Consider the following 25,351-nt stretch of genomic DNA (forward strand, 5'->3'; position numbering starts at 1 on the left):
ATTGTTGAAATCCATTCTATTTAACAATTTCAATAATACAACAAAAGTATATCAGTGAGCAAAATACTGAGAGAACATAAAATAATGAATAATGTTAAAGTGAAGCTACCGTTGACTATATATAATTATCCAGAAGTTACATAAATAAAATACAAAGATAATACAGGTGCTGTTCCACCGGACGGTTACCAGATAACCGTCCCTCGTGAGACGTCTGTACTTGACCCTCTTCCCAACGTACAGAGAGATTCTTGTGTGACTACTGCCGATCTAACCTCCAAACGAAACGCCTCATCGGTCAGTTTTCGTCGACTGACATATTTTATAAAAATGATGATAGCTCATTGGCTAATTTGGTCCAGTATGTCAAGGTAAACAAACTAAAGATATGTTCATGTTACCAACACTGACAGACAAAAATATTGCCATTAAATTTTAATAAACTTTAATGTGCTTCAGGACCTCTATATCCTGAAGATTTTACATCGTAACACCCTTTATTATCATCACCATACGTGGCCTTACAACCCAGGATAGGTCATAGACTCCTTAAAGGTCTTCCTCCATCTCCTCCTATTATATGCCAGTGTCCTCCAGATTTCTGTGCCAGACGCACTGACATCTTTGTTGACACCGTCCAACACATTGTCCGGACTGATATCCAGGATTTCCCTCGACTATTGAACACTGTCTATTCTTGCTACATGGGGTCCATCAGAGTCCGAATAGCCACCTCCCTTCACTTGAATATACCTCATTCTGGTGTTTCACTCTGTTTAAGTTTTGTTACTTCAAATTGAAAATAATTTTAAGTCATATGCGCCTTATTACTATATAGTACCTTTTAATTGGCAGGTACTTTAATTATTAAAATAACCCCTTCAAAAAATCATGTCTTGGTTGCGTTTCGCATCAATTTATATCAGTTTTTTGATCTTGTGCCCCCCATGTATTTTGTGGTATCCAGTCATTTGAAATCTCTAGTTGTTTATATATATCCAATAATTGATCGACAAATCTTTGGTGAAGATTAGTTTCGTCGGATTTTTCATTGTCCGGATTTAGAGTACCCCATTCATTTATTGGTTTCCAGTTATCCGGGATCTGTAGTGATTTCTCTAAGCCCCAGAGCTTAAAAGTATATGCCTCGTTTTTGATTACTGGATTTATAATATTCGTTTTATCTATTGGAGATGACGATGACGTATTCGTTGTTGGAGTCGTTAAAAGTATTTCGTTTGATGATGTAAATGAATTTTGATTTGGTAGTCTTTGATGCGTCGTTGGATATTGTTTTGGATGATATGAAACTTTTGTTGGAGTAGATACATCGAAATTACCACTATAATTTTCTTCACCTTCTTCTACTTCTAAAGAAGACACAAAACGATCGTCATATTGAAATATCACTCCTCCTTGCGTTCGAGACTTAAGTATTTTATTTGGAGTGAAATGGGTATTATGCGCTGGCCCCATTCTTGCAATATTCGCATATGGTGTGTGTATTGTATTTGTATATTGATAACTGGACCTATCTTCATTTCTTAAACTTAACCGGATACGCTTATTAGGTTGGCAGCATACCTATAACATTGACATATTAAGACTAATAATCAATAAAATTAATACATTTCGAGAAAGAACCCTTGCAGAACTCTATTATGGATATTATGTTTCATATAAGTCCGACAACATAAACGTTAAATTTTTGATGTTCGGTTATTTTCGGCCAGTACGGGAGCGACTAAGAAAGGAACAGCCCGTATTACACGTAGCAAATCGTCAAAGTTACTTTCAATATGAATAATTATTAAATTACTATCCACAACATTAGTGACACATTTATCTGAGCAACGTTTGCTTTTAGCTAATCGGATTCCATTTGGCATTCTTAGAGCGACGTTTGCATTCATACACCTACACTACACTTCAAAAAAAAATTATAACACATATCTCTAGATAATGGCCCCTGCAACGAGCCCGAAATGTCGAGGAAAGAAGGAAGAAGTACTTAAACGCGTTGGAAACCCAAGCATCTATTACGATGTTAACAACAAGATCTTGGTGATAACAGGAAGTCGCTATAATCACGTGTAGAAGAATTCTGTGTCATTTTTTTCAGAAAAAAAATCCGGCAAAATTGGGTAAAACGATTCTATTATCAGTAATTTCACTTATTCGATAATTAACAATAGAAAAATAAATTGAAGTAATTTCACATCTTAATTAATATTATGACGATAGTTATGTTAATTAATAAAACTGGGTAATTATTGAGTTTGGAAGAAAATAAATTATTAAACCCACTGTTACTGATTATATTGCTGCAGGTATTTATTAATTAAATAATTAGGAGAACACAAACTATGACTAATTAATAAGTAGAAGTGAACAGTGTACATATTAAATATATCGATGACCCAATCACATTTTTTATAATTTACAAATAATGTTTTTTAATTGGTATTTTTAGTAAAGTAGTTGTAAAAACATACCTACCTATCATTATAATTGTACTGTTTTTCACTTTTCATTCATCACTTTTAAATATTCGGTCACATTAAAAACAATAATTTTTGTGTAATGGTTGTTTGTAATAGCCCGATAGAGATGGTAAAAGTGTAAATATACTATTTTATCGTATAAAACAGACTTTTCACACTCAGATGCATCGTTTACATACCTACTACATGCGCATGAAAGTAAGTGTGCTTCTGCGCAGGTCCATTCTTAAGTTACAAAGTCCAAGCTACAAAAAAATGCTAATATGACAATCCCTAGACTTTTCACGTATACCTATACGTGAAAATATAGAATATAGTATATAGAATCCGAGATAATAACATGGTACTATGGTCTATGGTCTATATGTAACCTACACTGTTTCTGGATTAACCATAATACTAAAACTAATGTCATATGCATAGATATAGTAAAGAAACAATCTGGGTGATTTTATACAAAAATGCTACTAAATAAAATAATTTAAGCCAAGGAGGATCCTAAGAATCGATAATTTTGAACACATTGCACTACCCGCTATTTTTATTTTTTCAAATGGGACGAACCGTTCTACGACCATGCCGATGGCATGGTACAATTATTGCATTTTAAATCAATCCCTAATTCGGTCTTGGTTTTATTGAAGAATTCGGAACAATTTTTGGTGGGTTATAAGAAAAAAAATTAAAACGTCAATAAAAAAAAATTGACCACTAATATCGCCTGGCAACATCGACATTATATATCTTGGTGACCCCTAAAACCTATTCCAATTGTCAGAATGCGTTCCGCGTATTATGTATACGACAAGTCTATGGGATCCTGCATTAATAATAATAGTGAAGAGATCTTCACGTCCGTAGTAAAAGGCCGTAATTTGTTTTGCCTTTGTGACAATGTTGCCATATTTTTGTCACCGAATTATAGTATGCAGACAAAAATAAATAGTATTTTCGGACTTTTGTATCGTACATAGTACGCGGGCCAGAAATATAGTACGTTTCGCAACACTGCTTTGTGGCGATCATGTTATACTTGCTGTCAGACCATGCTGCCGCCATGACATGACTCATCGCATGACCTTGTAAGCGCTTATCTAGGAATAAATATTTAAAAGATATTCGTAGAAGTCTAAAATTACGTCTAAAGATTTTGCCTGACCGTTTTAAGTTTTGCATTGGTGCCATCGAATCTATTTTAGAACCCTTTGATAGTAAAGTAAGGCCGGTAGATAACTGTTAGAACATTCTTAATCAAAATTGGGTGCCAATTAATGGGATTTTTTAAATTCACTACATCACAGTCATAATTTGTGCAATAAATTAATTGAGTCGGCATGTATATGGCCATTACCGACTCAAGTAGAAAGCCGATACATTCACAACGACTGGTCCTACTTTTTCCGCCCCTCCCATTGTTGTCTAATGATGACCTGTCATTTTTCTATAGAGTGCTCATACTGACGCGTCTGTCAAATTCACACAGGGATTGGTTTTATTTGAATAGATAAGTTACATGATAAATAATACACTAGCATTAACACACCTTCTACAAATGTAATGCACAGATCAATGCTACATATTTTTTGGAAATCGATATAACCACCGGTTTTTGTGTGAATAACTAGTCTGACTTTGACAGCTGATGAATAAAAGGAATGTATATTATTTATTTATAACACTGATAGTTAATATATTTAATTTGAGAATTTTTTTATGATTCAATTTGAAACAAGAAAGGGCGAATCAATATGACAAGCAATCTGGTATCTGATTTTGACAGCTGAAAAGTGGACCACTCGTTGCTTGTGCAAAAAGTTATGCTCAGGCTTTATTAATCTAAAGATGGCGGTGACCTACCTCAATGTTTGTCGCTGTCATCTGTTGCTTCACTTCAACGGTTATTTTTAATAGTAAATCTCAGACGTAGTTTCACCAACATTCATTTATTTATTCAAACATATTATACTAAGTTTTCAAGGAATCATTTTATCAAGAATCCATTCCATGTAGTGTGACACTTTCGTAAATATAATAGCATGTGCAAGTGCACAGTTTTCTGGACTATAAGTGACTATGCCGTGTTGGATGTGCAAGGTCTCCACACCTACTAAGTTGATCATCATCAAGGGTCCACCGACGTTTGAGGAACATGGCAAGATGTTCTCAGCGCACACCTGTTCCTCGCTTATGAATATATTTTTTCTAAAATAAAAGATAGTATTTTATATTAGAATAAATTAGAATTGGAATCATATACACTATGAAGAGCGTCTTCTAAGATCTTGGGACTCTCTCATCATAACTTTTATTAGTATATTACGTTATTTACACCATGGCATATGGTCGCATAACAGATGGTGGTGTAGAGGTTTTGTAAATAACCCTACAACCGACATGTTATTGTCTATGGCCATTTATAGACTTATAATGTAGCCTACGCGCCTCACTGTTCTGTGTCTCTCACCGTATCTTAATTTCAAATTAATGTAAACCTTTCAACTCAAATCAATGTGATTTTAGTCATTTCTTAGTGCCGTGTTCATCTGAAATTTATTGCCATAAAATAAAACCACGAAAATACCAACTCCGTGTATTATTCATCACTGCCTGAACATACCATGTCACACATATCAAGCAATCTTGTGAACTTTAAACATAACATCGGGGGTCAGAAGTAATGAAGAGAAAAGCATGTACCTAAGTGCATGGCAGCAGAAAAATAAGGGACCTAATAGAGTGAAAAACCCATAGGGATACCCTCATGCAGCAATAATTATTGATCAACCTCAGTTGATAGCTGTAAAATATTTAAACTTTTATTATCCGAGACTGGAGTGAAGCAACTTTGTGTCATGTCCGGAAACTTGTACGAATGCAGTTTGCCGTATCAGACTTCACCATAAAATGTTTATCGGAAATATATGGCCGTATATTCAAGACGTGACCTCTTTGGGTTATATAGTACTGACATAACATTCATGTCTAAATAAAACACGGTTCTTGTCGGTTTACACTTTACAGGAATCCAGCAGCAAATAAATTTTGAAAATAGCCGATATGCTGGATTATTTGTTAGGTTAGGTTACGTCATTCTTGAATTCATGAATTTTGCCGAAATTAGCTATGAAAATTAAATTAATTTTCATATTGAATCAAATAAAATTAGAGACTGTATAGTATACGGTTATCCCTTTCCGATAAGAAAGCTCACGGCGAACTATGCCACGGTGAAATGTTTTACGTACAATTTACATGTAACCACTTTGGGTAGACCTGGATGTAAGCAGATACCAGAAGAGTTTAAAATTCATGTTGGGTTGTAATATTATGAAGAAGAAGTTATTTTGTTACCCTTTCGTTAATTCTCTACATTGCTGAGTCGATGTCATTACATATTCCTTTTCTTGTAGTGTTTGCGTCTTAGTACCAGCCTGATTAGACCACCCAACTCCAACCATCGTCTCATTTTCCAGTGCCAAGTTCATCTGATGGGAGTCAACTGGTAGGCAAATTGGGCTGGCATTCTCTGAAATAAGAATACGTTGGAATTCTAATGATCTTCCTGCATATTTGCATTTATTTTAATTGCGTTAATCTTTCTTCTATCATCATCACTACACTTTTATTTTAAAACTCATAAAAACCTTGTTCTCCGAAGGTAGAGAAATAACCTGGCATTGGTAATGTTCTCTCAAGAATTTTTTTTCTTTCTTTTCTTTCGACCATGTCCGATCCTAATAGGATCATATGAGCCTCAACAGAGTGGAGGTTTGTATTGACAGATTTTGTTTTTACGAGAAATGGATGTCAGCCACTTGCTCAACCTATTAGGTTCATACTCTAACTCATACGCAAATTGAAAAAAACAATATGTGTACTTGCCAGACACAGGATTCGAACCTGAGACCCACGACGCAATAGGCCAACGCTTAAGCCGCGCGGCCATCATGGATGTGTGTGATGTGGATGTGAATACCTAGCCTTATAATAAATAATTGGTGGTTAATCTCTAAATCACTTTGGATACTGATTTATGTGAGTTTGAGTGACTTATAAATTTTATAAATAGGGTCTAAATACTTAACTCATTCTGTGTACTTCCGTTTACTTTATTTTAATGATATTTGTATTTACTATTTACACTCATTTTGTTTTTTTAATGTTGTTACTTGTTTCTTTGTTTTTCAATAATGTCATATTATTGAGAATGCCTTAAATTTGTAATTTGTAACGTTCACTTTATGTAAAATAAATAAATTGAAATTAATAATTGGATTCACCCATAAAATGTCAGGTTATGTGAGAATCAATATCCGTTATTATGTCGACCATGGCCCCCACAAGGGGAGGGCTGACAGGGCTCTAGCCTAGGGGCCCGGGCTCAGGAAAGGCCCGGCGTGATGAGTCGACCAGATGAGTGAGATAAACGCAGACCACAAATTTGCTAATGGTAAAAAAAGGCTATACCACTACAATAATTATTAATAAATAAAATATTTGATTGTACGATGCAATTGTTAACTGTGTGACTACATAATTTAAACGGATGTACATATTAAAAATACAAAAAATCGCTAAAAATACACCTTAATTTTACCGCGTACACCATGGAAAACGCTAATGTAGCGCGTCACACTGCCTTTACCCTTAGTGATAGGTAGGAGGGCCCGCCAAACATCCTAGCCTGGGGGCCCACTTCACAATGTGGGGGCCATGATGTCGACTATATACTAACTGCCATGCCCCCCACGTACTGAAGCGCGCTCCTAGGCCAAGATCTATAGCGGGCCCCCCTACCTATCGATAAGGTTAAGGATAATGTGATTTTTTACAGTAGTGTAACCCAAGTGGTTTTAACAGAACCCCAGGATTAAAGGTATTCTGAGTATTTTTAGCGATTTTTAAATGAACACAGTTGATTTATTGAGTTTTCGGCACTCAGCATAATTTATTATGAAGCACTGACCGCGACCTTCTTTTGTGGTAACCAAGTAACATGCAACCTTTCGCCATATTGGATAAAAAGCCATTTCAGGAAACACACTTACATTAATTATTATAAAATTAAATTTTATACTTACGTAAATTATTATATTTTAATTATATCAATCGTCATATCACATCAAATTACACCGCACAGTCCCATATTTTTAAATGTTAAGAAATACCAAAGAAAATAGCGCCGCAGGCGACTTTTTTATATTAGAACAATTTTATGGTGTGTGTTTTTTCACTTAACTGGTCGACCCGCCACGCCGGGCCCCCCAGGCTAGAGCCCTGTCGGTCCCCTCCTTGTGGGGGCCATGCTAACTGAATTGGTATGGAAGGTATGATATTCTGATTGTGATAGTATTTGAAAAGAACAATATAACTAGGGATCCAATCCCTAGCCAAAATTCTGATCCCGGGATTTCGGGATTACAATTTGACAATCCCGCGATCCCAGGACTGGTCCCGGGATTGGCATTTTTTTCCATTGTTAATATAAAAATTTTATATTTACAAAAAATAACATTGATAAAATCGGTCAAAAATAAATATAGTATAATTTATACTATTTAAGACATTTATTGTTAATATTGTATACGTTCAATCTTGGAAATACACAAGTTTAATGGAGTAAATAATATTGTAATAATTGTAATAATGTGAATTTAATATGAGATTGCTGTTTCTGATAGTAAAGACATAATGAATGGATTAGCGAGATTTAAAATAGTAAAGCAAATAATCATGGCGTACTTATGGCCTTTCCGTATCATAAATCTAATTATTCAGCCAAATATGAAACTGCCGTAAACGTATGATATCATGGTGGATTTTTTTTCCGACCATGTTCGATCCTGATAGGATCATATGGGCCTGGCCTCCACAGAGTAGTAGAATTACTTTGTTAAAAGTGCGAAGCATTGTTTTTTTTCCAATCTTTCTAATTTTTAATAATTATTGTGAAAAAATAAAATGACAACCTACACAAGGGTATAAATGAAACTTCATTCAAACTCAGTTTATTTCTAATGTAGTTATTTTTTATTAAAAGTATTTTTTCTGTTTATTTTCGCTTTTATTTTATTTTTCATAAAAATTGATAAAAAAAATCAATCCCGAAATCCCGGGATTATGTTTATCAATCCCGGGATTCATAGGTATCGAAAATAGCTCGGAATCCCTAAATATAACGTCTTACCTTTTGTAAAATCGATGGGTCTACTGACTCTGATGAGTGCAATGTCATTCTGCATTGTGGTTTTATTAAATCCACTGTGAATGATGTAATCTTCAAACAATAAATCCTGGACTGGCGGAGCACAATTATGTCCATTGACATCACAGTCTTTGTCTTGTAAGATATCGTATTCTCCAACTCTTACTCCTCCTAGAGTTACTCCATCGCCAAGTTGTGTGATGCAGCTGGCGGTTGTCAATATATGTAACTTATTTATGACAGTACCGATGCACCTATATGCAATCTTTCCTCCTGCAAAATTAAATACTTAATTATATTTCAAATAAAAATAAATTTTAAACATGTAATAATAAATATTAGAAGAACACCTGTGATAAATTTATTTCCATAATGGAAGTGTCAATCTTGAAGTAATAATAATTGTATCATAACCAGAGGGTTGGAGCGGACCCCTTTTGAGTTGCTCCACTCCAGGATCTACTCCGCTCCTGGTACAAAGTTTTAATAGTTATTATATGCATACAAATGTTAGTAAAGTAAGTAGTTTTGAAACAAGGTTTATTATTCGTCCTTTTCATTATTAATTATATTAAACAAAATTACCGCCAGCAAATCGTCTTTCATTATCTGCCTCTTCTGTCAAAAAAAACTGACGTTATTTATCACTCGGCAGTATTGCCTTATTTCAAATAATTCCAGTGTTGCAAAGTGTCAAATATAATATTTTCATTGGAGTTTAGGAGGTAAATTTAATAATAGAAAAACATCTTGAGCAGTGGAGTACTACACATTTTCGGTAGGTACTCCAGTTACACTCCTGCTCCAGGTAAAACTCCATTGCTCCACTGCTCCGTGTTCCTGCACCGAGCTCCGCACCAACGATCTGATAATAACCACGTAAGTATTCGTATTTGAACATGTTTAAGAAAATTTCAACCTTATTAGTAAGCAATTGGGAAAGTAACATATATATCGCACCCCCAGTAAAATACTGTAGTAAGTCAAAAATTGGCATTTTGCAGGAGAGCCATTTGAAGTTTCAAATATTCTTTGTAAATACAGGAAAAGTCTGAATGTAAAAATTATTACTCATTTTTATGGAAAAACATGATCTATTTTCAACTGTATTCATCATTTTTCTCTAAAACATATACAAACGGAGATATTTGAATATTTCTGAGTTACGACTGTATTTTATTAGGATATTTGACAATTTCATGGTAAAATTTGAATCAACTCAATACTTTCTATGTAAATTTCCCTACCATCACTCTAATAATTTCAACTAATTTGTTGGGCACTGTAAAGGAAGGTTTTCAAAATATTAAGTTATGGTACAATCTTTAAAGATTTATTGAAAAAAAAAGAAAAATACAATTATTAGTTCAAAACAACAAAAAAATACTTAATTATTTAATTTAATGGGAAAATAAATTTTTTACATACGATTTTTAATTTTTAAACATCACTTGGAAGAGAAGCAAAAAATCATAATAAAATTCACGATGTTTAGCGGTGCAGAGGAAAGCAAATCCTTCTTTTTAATTGTCGTTATTTTTGGCCACTCTTGATATGCTTTGGATATATTGAGACCATCCATTGGTAACGGTTTGCCTATTTGCTGTTGTCGAACATTCAATTTCCTACATTCTTCATGATAACTGGTTTTAAAAAAAATAATGTATGGATAGTCTCTGTCTACTTTTATAACTTTAATCTTCTGCCACAAAACTTTTTCTCCATTTTCATCCGTGTTGTAATTTTTACCGATTTCATCTGCTAGTTTTTTCATGTTGAGAAAATTATTTGTCGTCATGGGTTTAACTATGTATGGTTGTCCTGTTTTCTTACTTGTTTGTACAATGGTAATCATTTGGCTGGGCACAAATATTGGTCCACTTTTTAGAGCCCTGGTCTTCTGCTGCTCAATTGTAGAATGGACGATATCGCCTTCATTTTGTTTATGCCCGGTGACCAAAAACTTATGAGAGATCGTTGTATTTTTTTGTGAATCCCGGTGGCATATTAATACATTGCAGCAATGCATTTATTTTTATTCTGCCCGGCACAATTGTCACTGTAAAAAATAAAATGCGCATTGTGGTGATATTTTTTACATGCATTGTAATCGAGTACACAGCTACCAATTTTATTGGATCCTCATGCAGCTTGACTCTCGTCCCACATGTATCAGTTTGCAATATTTTCAGTGATATTATAGACTGTACGATTGTACATTGCTAAACTTTCGTTTATAATAGAAAGTTGACACATTTCCGCAAGGAAGCGGTAAAACAGCCTGCAAATCATATACAGCTACATTAATGACGCTATTTTGGCCATTAGTTCGGGACTCTGCTACGTCTTTGATCTTTTCATCCCTTGCCTCTTTTTTCCAGGTTGATGTGTCTCATATTTTTCTTGAAGTTGTTTTTTTTCATCTGGTGGTGAAGAATTATTGTATAGGTCGCATTCAACGCACAAATCTTTTTTTAGGCTTAAAGAAGCCAATATTAAATTCGTCATTAAATATAGATGCGTATAATAGTGTTCTTTTCCAAATGGCATATTGCTGTCAGCTTGTTGTTTTTTGTATAACCGATACATTTCAGCAATTGTTAATTTACCATCTAAATACAATTTGGACGTCTGTGCACGCAAATAATGTTACTCGATCACTGGGAAAGACTTAATGTGAGCTCTTATATCATTTTTTTAAACATCACTAATTTTTTTGTGATTTTTGTGATCTCTTTGTTCTGGAATTGGCGTTCCGGAAAGAAGATCTCTTGTTTTCCATGCAGTGGAGCAGTACCTTTCACTCACCCCAAATGTGTTGATAAAGTATTTTTTGCATACTTCTTGTATTTTACTTCCATTTAATTGTTGATAACAAAAATTGTTGCCTCTGCTGCTTCCAGTGTTTTTTGTTTGAATACTTTGGAACAATAATATCCATGCAATTAGTGAGAAAATTACGCTGTATCTCAAGATTTTCCTGTAGTAACAGAGTTACAACAGTATTTTTTTGAAAAGTATTGTTTTAGTTTTTTAGAAAGCTTCTTGTAAAATACTGTCGTAACTTAGTTACAACACTATTTTATTATCTATTCAACAGTTTTCGGAAAGTAATGTACTGTATTAAGTGCTTTCTCTCCGACACTATTTGAGTTTGAGATACGATAGTATTTTATTAAAATAGCAAAAAAAAATACGAATCCAACCACATCCATAACTCGAAAACGCCCATTTCAGACTTACGACAGTATTTTACTGGGGGTGCGATATTATGTGTGCATACAAGTAGGCGTTCAAATTTTAGAAAAGTTGAAAATCGAAGAAAAGAACTACCAATACGTTAGCACTGTTGAAAGTGGTAGGCAGATGGTGAAAATACAATGAAAATTTCTAGTGTATTTAAATGACATAAGAGATTCAAAAATTGGCGAGAATTTCATGATTCATGAGAACTAAGAACTAATAACGAAAAGTTTCCACGAGATTAGTGAGACGTCATGAATGATGAAGATTAGAAAACAGACTCGCTTGTTAAAATGCTATTGCGAAATATATTTATGTTTCCAACTGGCTCAAATACCTAATGACTCAAATGAACTAATTGGTCAGAACCGATCATTACCTCTAATTATTTTTCTCGAAGACTCGGAGATTTTCGTTCAATTGAACGGAAGTTTTGAATAAATACTGAGTGATGTGTTTGTCTTGGCTAAAACGTAGGACCTTGTGATACGCCAAAGCCGTATAATAAACCGCATTTCAGTCATAATCATAATAATTATCAATAAATATTATTTCTTCTTTGACCATGTCCGATCCTAATAGGATCATATGGGCCTCCACAGAGTGGATGTTTGTATTAACAGATTTTATTTTTACGAGAAATGGATGTCAGCCACTTGCTCAACCTATTAGGTCCATACTCTGACTCATACACAAATTGAAAAACAATTTGTGTACTTGCCAGACCCAGGATTCGAACCTGGGACCCTCGACACTGTAGACCGGCCCTTAAGCCATGCGGCCATCGTGGGTGTTAAATATTATTTTATAGTGCGAAAACATCTTCTTGGCTACGTGTTAAAACTGTGAACTAACATACTCCGCCCATTTTTAAGCGCACTTCCATTATAAACTAACAAGCTCCTCCCGTTTAGTCGCCAACAGCGCTTCCTTACGTAGCCAAGAAGATGTTTTCGCACAGTAGGTGAAGACATTGAAGTTCTCGTAAAATTATAAATGCTGTTTACCCCAATTTGAGGTTATGTTTATGAAAAATCATTCGCAACTATCACTCAATTCACTTTAAGTAAAACACGTTGTTTAAATAAAATATGTTGTATTAAGCCCAGACTATAGATGCATCATTATACCTCATTATACTTAATTTAATTTTCGGAATTCGAGACGAGAAAGATCTTATATTTACGTGGTTTTGCAAATAAATATTTCAGGCAATCTAGGATCTGATTTTGACAGTTGAACAGTAGGACCACTCGTTTGAGAAATATTATGCTTTTGCAAAAAGATATGCTCAGGCTTTGGGTCTTAAGATGGCGATGTATACGCCCAATTAATACCTGGACTTAAACCTTACAATACAACTTGCGTCATGTCCTGTTATAGTTTTAAATGTATACACGTTTATTATTTTTAATATAACGGTTTTAACTTACGAATATTATGAGCAAGTAACGCCATCCAAGGTTGCTTATAAACTTTGTTTCCTATATGTTCATAATTGATTTTTCCACATTCAGTAGGTAGTAAATCATAATTTTTATGTCCATTAACACCAGAAAAAATCGTCATTTTGGATGTAAGTCTTGTTGGTAGTATCAAATTTGGAGAAAGCAACTTCCCTGGTGATACCTTTTCTTTCGAAGATTCTTCTGAAGTATCGATATCATTTTGAGAGTTGTTTTGATTACTCCATTCATTATTATCGTGCGTTTTTGTTCTCGGTGAATATTTTGTAATATCTTGACCACTTAATGGCGCCCAATTATTAGAATATTTATTGACGTCACTTGCACTTTGCCAGTCATTTTCCGGCTCCCATGGTTTTGGCGTAGTCTCAGTGATAACAGAATCTGTAGGAACTATATTCACAGCATTATTATTTTCCTGAACTGTATTTACAGAATCGTTGTTTATCAAATTATCTTTCCCGCCATTGACCCATTCATTATTTGGGCGCCAACCATTAATTTCTAGAGGTACGGATTGATTTGAAGATGTGCTTGGTAAAGTAATAGAATTGTTTTGTTTTAGAGAAACCACATCTCTTTGAAATGGTGTTAAACCATCAGGTTGAATAGTTGTAGATAATTCAATAGCTGGTTTTGTTAGAGTAATATTGTAATCTTGACGTTTAGTTTCATCATAATTCGGATCAGTTAGATTGTAAAGAGGTGGATTTCCTGATGAATTTACATTGCTTGATTTAGGAATAATAGTATGTGCTTGAACTGGGCTTAAAGAAGAGGATGGCAAAGTTTCACTTAATTCCGTAGTTGACTTTGTGTGACTTGTCTTATAGTGTACATTGGTAATATCGTGAGAAGCAGTTGAGTATTTTGGAAATTGTTCTTCTGCTGTTATATTTGAAGAGGAAACTGGTTCTTCCACTGCATATGGATTATCTTCCACTCGTGGACAGCAAACCTACAAAAATATCATTATATTGATCAATTTGCTACATAAATAATTAATTAAGTCTCCGTAAAATAATTGAAAAAAGACTTCTCAGTGTTTTAATCACCTTCAAAAAAAAATTCGTATTAATTTATATTGAATAACATTTTCACCACGTAATATGGTCATGGATCAGACAAGAAGATGTACTTGCATGCTAAAATATTCAATGGTCGACTTGAAAAAGTAATTTGATACTCAAAAAAGCGATACATTCATTCGGAATGGGTATACATCTATCGTTGATGGACAGCAAATCGAGATTTGCAAAGTATTATTTCTGTCGAATTCGTGTGTAAGTGATAAATCGTCGCTATAGGATTTGTTTCCCGAATAGACCAAATGTCAATTTTACAGGAGACGAAAAACAAATTTCATTGTCGTATATTTTAATATCAGTAGATGTATCAATCATTCTTTCTATACTGTAAGATTGCAACATTATCTAAGAATAGATTCCAAGAATAATATACTGGTATAAATCATTAAATGCACAGAAAATACGTTTTATTTACAAGTACTCACTGTGGATATTCGGGAAATTTTTAGCGCTCTCTCAGAATAATGGATATTCGTGACAAAACATGGACGTTCGGGATTTAAGACCGTAGCGTATTGCTGCACGTCCCACAGATTACTGAGTGGTCAAAAAGTACGCGCCTCAAATGTTATATTTATTTACATGATAATTGTTAATAATTACCTCTACTATTTAAATACTTACTGATCGTAATTACCCAAGTTCGTATGTAATAATAACATGCGGCAATCGCTTTTTCGGGTTTTTTCGGATTAAGTAATAAAAAAGTTTTTAAGTAATTAACTATTTTTTTATTGAACGAATAATTCACAAGATTTAAGAATGTACCATTCTAATAATTGAACATACTTACATAATTTTTTTAAATCACTTCTGAGAAAATATATTATACGGTACTACTTCAATTACTAACCGCCGTCACGGTCATTTCTCCATTATTTTATGATGGTAGGTACTTACTCGTACTTGCTAACAATTTTATATTAATACTTTTTCAAAAAAAAAAAATCTATTTATATATATCTGTATATTATTATATCTATATATTTCTATAATTGACAATTAAACTTATTACAAACCACCAAATAAATATTATATATTTACTATTGTAAGGAATAACAACACAAAATAATATCATGTATAAATTAATTACCATTGGCTGCTAATATTAGGTAGGTACCAATATCCTAAGTATATAATATCCACCAAATAAATAGTTACTAACATACATATTAAATTAAATTAACTATCAGCGCATTCAAAAATAAATAATAGCATCGCCTTTATTTTCATAGAAATACCTAGATTAAAAGTAAAATAAAGACAAACAATGTTTGATTAATAATAATTTGAAATAATAATTATTTTTTACGTCATAGTAGTTGCCGGGTCATACTGTAGAATTCATATAACCGTTGGGATTTTGTGTGATTTATCAAAACAAAATGCAGTTATTTAGGTTAAAATACTCACTTCCACAACTCTACTGTAAGTTCAGGGCGAACTGGTGATGTATCAGCTATGAATGATCTCTTCAAATTTGATGAATTCACTATTAAAACAATAGTAACGTTAAAAACAATATCAATAAGACGAAATTTTAAAGAAGTCTCCGGACGGCCTAAAAATATGAAAGTGGGAGTGATTGTTTTAGAGCTAGACAGCGTGAATGTGGAAGCGAGATGTACGGCGTGAGCGCGGTTTGATTGGCTAAAGTCATATTCGGGAAATAAACACTCAGCCAGAGATATATTTCGACCGAAATTAACTTGGATATTCAGGTACGAATAGTTGTACATTCGGGAGAACACCACGGAGTAATTATAACTTAACATGGCGTATTCGGGTTTTTTTTTTAAATATCTCTGTTTCTAGATAAAAATATATTGTTTTTATAAATGATTTCGGTAGAGTTCAATAAAAGAAATTGAACTGCATTAAAATGTCGATTTCGACAAAAATGGATATTCGGGAAACAAATCCTATAGCGACGAAATGACAACGAGAAGAAAAAAGTTCAGACGGTATCGTTGATAAATGCCGCCGAGGAACACATGGAAACCAGCCATCCATTCTCAATATTTTACAAACTCGAATACTCTGACACCCAATTCAAAGAAATCGATGTACAGAAATGTCAAAGAATCAAACCTCTGTTTGCAGACGTAGTTTTGAAACTGCGTAGGCACTTGTAATCTGCCAAAAATAAATGGTCTGATTTAGTTGTCAGAAACTTCCCATACCGCGCGGATTTCATTCTTTTTTCGAAAATCTGCATGAAAAGTCCCGTCAAATTGCCGCTGAGCTTAATGAAGGGACAATTTCTGATTCTGAGTAAAAATGTGTATACTGTAACCCATGGCCCCCACATCCTGAAGCGGGCCCCAAGGTCACGATATTTGACAGGCCCACCAACCTATCGCTAAGGTTAAGGGCAGTGTACGATTCTATAGTAGTGTTTCCCAGATATTCCGTGGAACTCCAGGGTTCCGCGTAAAATAAAGGGTATTCCGTGTATTTTTCAGCGATTTTTCGTATTTTTAAATAAATCAGTTTGGATTGTCGGCACTCAGCATCATATTATGAAGCACTGAGCGCGACCCTCTTCTGTGATAGCCAAGTTACATCTGACCCTTCGCCATGTTGGATAAATAGTCATTTTCATTAGTCAGGAAACACTAAAAATAATTATAAAATAAAATTCTACTCGTCTTATAGCGCTGCAGGCGACTTTTTTACTATTAGAGCTTATAAATTTACGGTGTGCTTATCTCATTTAACTAGTTGATCTGCCACGTTGAGCCCCTCGTGAGCCCGGGCCCCCAGGCTAGAGCCCTGTCAGCCCCCTTTGTGGGGGCCATGCTGTAACCCATTAAATTACTTTTAACGGTTATAAAATTATACTAAACTTGAATACATTTTTCATACAAAATTATTACGTTATTTATTTTTCTTCCAACTCATAATAAAGAATATTTATCAAATATCATAAATTCAACTACACCCGATTGAATAAGAAAAAAATAAAACACATTATTTAATGTATTTTCTAATGTTCACACTCCATAGTAAAAATGTGCAATTTGAAAAGTCGATTACCCAACAATCAACTATTTGGACATACGATAGTCTTGTACTAGATGTGCGATATGGTGAACATTACAAATTATTAATTTAAGACGTTCACAACATGATATTTAGAAACAAATAAATATTATTAAAACAGTATTATATAAAAAGAAATAGATCAGTATTAAGTTCTCATTCGCTGCTGACTAGATAATGATTTTTTAAATACCACCTTCAAAATGCACGTTAATTACATCGATCGACCGCCTGGTCATTACGCGCCAGGTGCGTCTTCAGCGTCCAAAGTATTAAACAGTAGAAAGTGTAAATATAAAAAAACATAAATCAGATACAAGGAAGTACCTACACCGAATGAGCTATGCAGACCCTATTTTAATAATTTATAAAATAACGTCCACCTATTTATACTCATCATCGCGTACGTGGAATATATCAACATCCGATGCGATTTGGTTGAACAGACTTGTTGCCGTCCCAATTGGCATCACCAATGGCAGGTTAGTTCTGCTCCTTGGGAGAACAAACAACCGATGCTCCCGATTTCTAAGATAGTTATCAGGGACACACAAGTCAGTACTACCAAGAATGGCCGAGTTCTCATTTACACCACGTTAAGTCGAAAAATATACGTGGCCAAATATTGATATCTTCTAGCACAGGGTTTCCCAAACTATGTTTCGCGGAACACCAGTGTTCTGCCGAACCTGAATAGGTGTTCCGCGACCATTTGGAAAGTTTTTATACACTTCAACACATTTAAAGATCTTCTACTAATAGTCCAGTCAAATTAGACCGAAAAATACGTTAAGGTTGCAAAAGGTCGGGTAGAAGATTTTTTTTTTTTAATTTGTTTATATGGTTATGAGTGACAAGAAAACGAGTTTTGCCAATTCGGATGACTTTGGCACAACTTTTGGCGGGCAAAAAACCGCAAAATTTTGGGTGTTTTTTTGGTTTTTCGCTTATATCTCAAAAACGGTTGGTCGTAGAAAAATATTGTTTTACATAGAATTAAAGCTTATTAAATTTCTTAAAAATATTTATATAACACGTTTTTTCCTATCTTTAACTGTTTATGAGATATTTTCTGTTGAAAACACGCGTTTTATCAAAATTTTGGGTGTTTTTTTGGTTTTTCGGTTATATCTCAAAAATGGTTGGTCGTAGCAAAAATATTGATATATACAAAATTAAAGTTTATTAGATTTCCTAAAATGTTTATACAAAACATTTTTTTCTATCTCTGACCGTTTATGAGATACTTGCTGTTGAAAACAGTATATCGTCGCTCTAGGATTATATTGTCCAAAGCAACAATATGTAGAATGTTCAGGACACGAAAAACAAAGTTCACTACCTTATATTTCAATATTATTATTTTATTTTTACATTTAATAAATAGGTTGGGTAGGTAATGGTGGGTTTATTACATTCATGGAATTTGGGCCACAGGTAATGGAGTGACTAGTTAGATAAAGTCCATTAATTTCGCTGGGGTTTTTCAGTTAATATGCTATTGATATTAAATATTTTGTTATTGTTATTTGAAATTATCCTATAATTACCTTTTATTGGTTTAAGAATATCTTTCTGATTCAAAATATGGTCAGTAATATTAAAATTATTAAGAATTGAAATTATTAGGGTACCTACTTATATAACAATAAAATATTAGTTACCTATTAAAAAAAATATTTGGGATTTATTAATTAGTTAATTTGTTTGGGTTTACAAACTAGTCTTTTTTGTCAATGGGCGCAATGTTCCAGATGGTGCGTGGGGATGGGGGGAGAGTTAGTGGGAGTGGTAGAAAGGGCCACATTCTAATTTCTACTTTCACCAGCATTGAGACTCACAGCACCAACATTAACAATCAGTTTATTGTGGTTGACGGAGGACATCTCATACATAAAGTAGTTTGGCCCCGAAATTCATGCTTTGATGACATTGCGAAGATGTATTCGGATTATTTGACAAAACATTATAAGTTACAAATTGAAGTTGTATTTGACGGATATCCATCCAATGCTGCATCCAGTGGGACAAAGTTTGTAGAAAGATTACGCCGTATAAATTTAAAACCATGCCCTGAAATTATGTTTCAATGAAACACTGTCAATCAGGTGGACCAGGAACTTTTTTTGAGCATCGGAAGTAATAAAAATCACTTGATAACACTACTTAAAACACATTTCTCACGGGTTGGCATAAAAGTGAACCAGGCAGAAGAGGATGCCGATGTTTTAATTGTAACTACTGCCATTTCAAAATCAAATGAATTTAAAAGCATAGTAATAATAGGTGAAGATATTGACCTTCTTGTACTGATGTCGGCAAGAAGACAATTCTTGAACAACTTATTCTTTCGAAAACCTGGAAAGGGAAGTAAACCAGATGTGTTGTTCTCGACAAAATCGTTTAAATATGACGCACGTACCATTCTTTTCACACACGCGTTCAGTGGGTGTGATACAACATCCTCTCTATTTGGCCATGGAAAGATTAAATTGTGTGGTATTTTGGAGAAGAATATTCAGTTGAAGGAAGTGGTCACAGTATTCAACAATCCAGATGCCAGCACTGATGAAATAGCTGTAGCAGGAGAACAGGTACTTATGAGGTTGTACAGTGATGCCTGTAGACCTGAGGAAACACTGGACACTGCGTTATCGGCTATTCATGAAATCGGACAAACAATACAATAAATTTAATCTTTCAAGACTACCACCAACTCGAGACGCAGCGCGACACCATTCACTTAAGATCCTACTACCAAATGCAAACTTGGCTTGGCAATGTTAAAAAACCAGAATATTGGGGGTGGCAGCGAACCAGCAATGGCCTAATACCCGTGGAGATCATTAAAGATCCAGCGCCTAAAAAAATACTGAAAGTACTTTCTTGTGCATGCAAGAAGGGGTGCAGTAAAGCATGTACCTGTCGAAAATCAGCGATGAACTGTTCGTCAATTTGAAAGAACTGCAGTGGAGTAAATTGTGAAAATGTAGCAGATATTTCTGGATTGGAGGAAGAGGACGCTGAAGAAGATGACTTTTATATTCAAGCAGAACTTCCCAGTAATGAACAGGTAATGGATGATATGAAATTAATATATATATATATAATATCTCTCCATTCTTTTCAAATTAACGGAATATACCTATATAGTTTTGTAGGATAATGATCCCGACATGGGAGCTGCATTGCAAGACTTTGACGACGTAAAACCTTTGCCTACTCCACCTCACCAAAGCGGCAGAAATGGTTAAAAAGTTAAGATATTTGGTGAATATTATTATTCTGTACATATTAACATTTGTTTTTCAATCATTACTAAAACTATGAATATACTTTATTTGTAAGATCTTAAGTTTAGATTAGTATTTCTTCTCATTAAAGTTTGATTTTTACTAAAACGCGTGTTTTCAACAGCAAATATCTCATAAACGGTTAAAGATATAAAAAAACGTTTTTTATAAATATTTTTAGGAAATTTAATAAGCTTTAATTCTATGTAAAACAATATTTTTCTACGACCAACCGTTTTTGAGATATAAGCGAAAAACCAAAAAAACACCCAAAATTTTGCGGTTTTTTGCCCGCCAAAAGTTGTGCCAAAGTCATCCGAATTGGCAAAATTCGTTTTCTTATCACTCATTACCATATATACAAATTAAAAAAAAAAAATCTTCTACCCGACCTTTTGCAACCATAAAGTACAGATTGACTGGACTATAAGTAGAAGTAAAATAAGTAAAACTAAAATAATTAAAGAATCTACTTCATATTGAAAGGCGAGTGATGATCAATCTCCACTGATGTTTATGACGTCAAGTATCTAGATAGGTCATGGCTCCCACAAGGAGGGGGCTGACAGGCCCTTAGCCTGGAGGCCTGGACTTATGGGGGGCCCGGCGTGAGAGATCGACCAGCCAAGTGAGATAAACACACTTCACAAACATGCACTAATAGTAAAAAATGTCGCCTGCGGCGTATTTTCACTTCAAGCATACTAACATTTAATGATATGTTGTTTTGCCATACTTACAATTTTTGATTATTGTCGATATTTGACATGTCCATAATTGTGCATATCAACATAAAAGTGGGTGTATTAAAAATACAAAAAATCGCTAAAAAATACCCTTAATTTTACCTCGAACACCATTTGGAATATGCAACTGTAGATCGTCATATTGCCTTTAACCTTAGCGATAAGTAGGGGGACCTCCAAAGATCCTAGCCTGGGGGGCCCGCTGATGTGGGGGACATGATCTAGGTACAGACGGAAGACCATCTTTTCTCACATTGTGCGCATGAAAAAGATGGGGTATATTGTTTTTAACTGACCAGCTGACAAGTCTTATCAGTTCAACGACAATAACTACGCAAAATACGCTAATAAATAACCTACAAAATAAAGTAAGTGTTCCGTTAAAATTTCCGGGTTTGCGAAGTGATCCATTGCAGAAAAAGTTTGGGTAACCCTGTTCTAGCACATGCGCACGGTAAGCACTTTTTTATATAATAATTATTCAACGGGTTCTTTGTGTTCATTTTATGGTAGGTAGGTACTATTATTTAAAATATTACCTTTGGTACATTTTGTTGATATCCACAATGAGCTAGCCTCAAGATGGCAATAACCTCAGCTGCTAATGGTAACTGCCATGGAGTTTCCACTGGTACCCTATGTTGGTTATAAGAGGGACTGAAAATTATATGTTGACAGTCTCTGAGCACAACGCATTGCTCAGGTGGATTCCTATGCCCTCCACAAATATCTGCTTCTGAAAATTATATTGAAAAAAATAAGCTTGTCCGCATAGAACCAATGATTTAAGTTACTTGATGGGAGGGTGGAGACCCTTCATTTATATTATAATAATAATACACGAGTTGGTATTTTCTTGGTTTTATTTTATGGTACTTAATAAAGTTCGGATAACACGGCACTGAGAAATGACTGTCATTTTGATTTTAGTTTGAGTTGAAAGAATTACATCATACTTTGGAATTTAGGTATGGTGAGAGGAGATGAGTATTATGAGAGGTGAGCAAATTGTATTATTAATTCAATGAAAACATATAAATATGACTGACGGAGTTTAGCGTGCACTATTTAGGTCGAATCTTAACAGCCCACCTCCACCCTTTGTCACTGTAGTATGATCATAATAAACACGACGTAGTAACCACGTTGAAACGTCAAACACACCACTCCATCGAATTTAAATCACAACGAATAGTTTTCTGCCGTCCATTAAAAAGTAACTAAAGGTTACAGTACCTACCTACATATTATATAAAATCTAGATTATTGAAAAAAAATATATATACAAAATAAATAACACTGTTTCCTTACGGCCATATATTCTTGAGAAGTAGATGATGATGATTGCCACACTCAAAAAATAGTTTACATACCCCATGTTGAAAATGTGTGTAATTAGTTGATTTATTTGTGGGACTACGTACTTACAAATTTTACTTCTATAACAAAAAAATACATAAACAAATAGATTAGTAAAACTGTAGCGTCCCGACTGAGGACAGTCCGTTGAAGGCCTTGGATCTACAGTATGCATAGAATGCCAGATGATATACCATCTAGGCGGACTAGATGCGCTTTAAGAATGCTCGGTCAAATCAAACGAACGAGTGTTGGCGCTAGATCGTCCAGGACGAAAGAAGTTTTTGAAAAAGGCCAAGACCCACCAAGAGTTGTAGTGCCATAAATGATGATAATGAGTTTATTTATTTATAACTTAGAAACACTTTGGGCTCGCGTTGGTCGCCAGTTATAGTATATTTTAGTTATAAAATGGAAACACTTTCGGTTTTAGTATTTATTCTGAGTTCACAGAGATTAATCAACAATAACAGAGAAGACTTCAAACGTTACACGAAAATAGATTAACAAGATAAGATGACTCGTTCGACCAAATAACCAGATGAAGTTGTCAAAGGATTAGTTCAGTTCAGGTAGGTATCACATTTGAAAACTAGATACCACACTTATCACAGGGAACGAATCTCGATAGTGTAAAGTGCTTAGTCTTAAAATAGAGGACCTGTATGATCAAAAGGGTCAGAGCTAATCAGACTAAATTGTGAGAGATCCGTGAAAGATCTAAAAAATTATAAAAAATATTCCACCACCACCCGTCATGTATGTACAGCCGTGGATATGCACAGCCGCCTTCTGTGACACTATAAACGTGTCTGAAAGAAGTGATTTTAAGTGCTCATTCCTTCCCGAAACGGAGCCGCACGAGACTGATGCTACCTTACACCGTAGTGCTTAAAGAATAAAGTTAGGAAGGAAGAAAAAAAATATTTTTGGACTGGCTCTGCTGTCCGCTGACGTTAAGCGCCCTGCTTGAGAGATATTAATTTTGGAGTCAACATAGAGTTTAATCTTAATCCGTCTACAGAGTGCTTGCGACGTCCAGTCAATGGGCAGCGCCATCTATGGGTCTCTTTTCGAAAATATGCCGCTGTATATAGAGTTAAATCCTAATCTGTATACATAGCGCTTGAGATGTCTAGTAAATGGGCCGCGCCATCTATGGGTCTCTTTTCGAATGCTATATATACATATTATTTTATATTTAAAAATGGTTAAACATTATTTTGTGATCGATTTATTCAATGTTTTTAAAAAACTACGTATTTATGCATTAAAACACTTTAAATTGTAAAATTTTAATAAAATGCTTTTAAAAAAAATTAGTTAAGTACAGATTTTGTATCTAAAGTAGGTATAATATTTCAGAGCCAATTTTGAGTTTACGCAATATAACACTAGCCTGAAATTCCCAACACTAATGAGCTGAAAGTCCATAGAAGTGCTATTTCTAGACATAAAATACATTGGCTACACACTATTTAAAACAAACGACACAACTAATAAGAGGTAACATTTAACACTAACTGGGCTAGGTTATTTTAATATAAATATGGGAAAACATTGCATAAAAGATAATACTTTTATTGTTAGTAAACGAACTAAGCAAATATTATTCCCATATATATTTAAGTAAAAAAAACTCGATAAACTCATGTGATAGAGGTTATCGTTTTTTAATTGTTTGCACAAGTACCTACATAGAATACCGAGGTCTTAGTGTCAAATTTCTGTATCTACAAAAAATGACTGTCGATAATGACACGACACAGAAATAATGTTTTATTTTGAAGAAATAATGTTTTATTTCAACACAAAAGCAGTCTACGTCGATTTACAGCATGGTGCGTCTTGATTAGAGGTGGGAAAACTGGTCGATCTTAAAGACTAAGTATACTTACTACCAGTATAAAAAAAAATAACAAAATACTTACTAGTATTTGGAATACTATATAGAGCGTTTGGCGTGCGTATGCGACATTGAAGTCTTACTCAACTGCAACTAAAACCAACTCCATATTAGTATTTGAAATATCGGTTTCAATAGAATCGCTAAAAATACACTGAGCTCGGCTTTTCGAAATGTCCCATTTATTATAAAATTTTAAACACGTCATTGTAAATTTGTGAGTTATTTTTCTGTTAGGTTATAATATTCTTGTTAACATATTTTCAACATTTTTTGAGTGGTCATAACAAGCCTGTGCGTCATCTTACTACATTCGCGATTACTAAACAAAATTTATCACCTATTGTTCATACATACGATTATGTCATTCGAATGCAAGTGCTATCTCGCTCGCGCTCATTTAATGTCAATAGTGTTGAAAATCTACCAACTGGCGAGCGACTCACGGTGATATTATCACAAGTTTTTTGGAACAAGTTTATTGGGCCACACATAC

General features: G+C 34.2%; 1 protein-coding gene across 5 annotated transcripts; it reads right to left on the reverse strand.

The window, feature by feature from the left end:
- LOC147071567 (uncharacterized) lies at window positions 1-24,470 on the reverse strand. Of its 5 annotated transcripts, XM_085948492.1 has the most exons (9): window positions 24,425-24,470; window positions 24,229-24,348; window positions 22,902-23,029; window positions 22,130-22,326; window positions 13,386-14,376; window positions 8,692-8,982; window positions 5,856-6,030; window positions 4,362-4,706; window positions 1-1,584 (listed from the first exon to the last, which is right to left on the reverse strand). In XM_085948492.1, exons 3-8 carry the CDS (start codon window positions 22,966-22,968, stop codon window positions 4,478-4,480), a joined length of 1,950 nt encoding a protein of 649 aa, XP_085804618.1. In that variant the 5' UTR covers window positions 22,969-23,029; window positions 24,229-24,348; window positions 24,425-24,470; the 3' UTR covers window positions 1-1,584; window positions 4,362-4,477. The 5 variants fall into 5 exon arrangements, with proteins under 5 accessions (XP_085804618.1, XP_085804617.1, XP_085804614.1 ...); XM_085948491.1 differs by lacking the exon at window positions 24,229-24,348; XM_085948488.1 differs by lacking the exon at window positions 24,229-24,348 and having other exon boundaries at window positions 24,349-24,470.
- Window positions 24,471-25,351: the final 881 nt, after the last annotated feature.

This window comes from Rhyacophila brunnea, unplaced genomic scaffold (genome assembly GCF_057557595.1).
Source record: "Rhyacophila brunnea isolate RB1 unplaced genomic scaffold, BYU_Rbru_1.0 scaffold_20, whole genome shotgun sequence".
Classification (NCBI taxonomy): domain Eukaryota; kingdom Metazoa; phylum Arthropoda; class Insecta; order Trichoptera; family Rhyacophilidae; genus Rhyacophila; species Rhyacophila brunnea.

Excerpts from the sequence above, each read along its gene's own strand:
- LOC147071567 (XM_085948487.1), bottom strand. The coding sequence starts at position 23,124 with ATGCATACTGTAGATCCAAGGCCTTCAACGGACTGTCCTCAGTCGGGA. Across the intron at positions 14,377-22,129 it reads ATCAACAAAATGTACCAAAG|GTTTGCTGTCCACGAGTGGA; the intron begins GTAATATTTTAA and ends ATATTTTTGTAG. Across the intron at positions 8,983-13,385 it reads GTTACTTGCTCATAATATTC|GAGGAAAGATTGCATATAGG; the intron begins GTAAGTTAAAAC and ends TTAATTTTGCAG.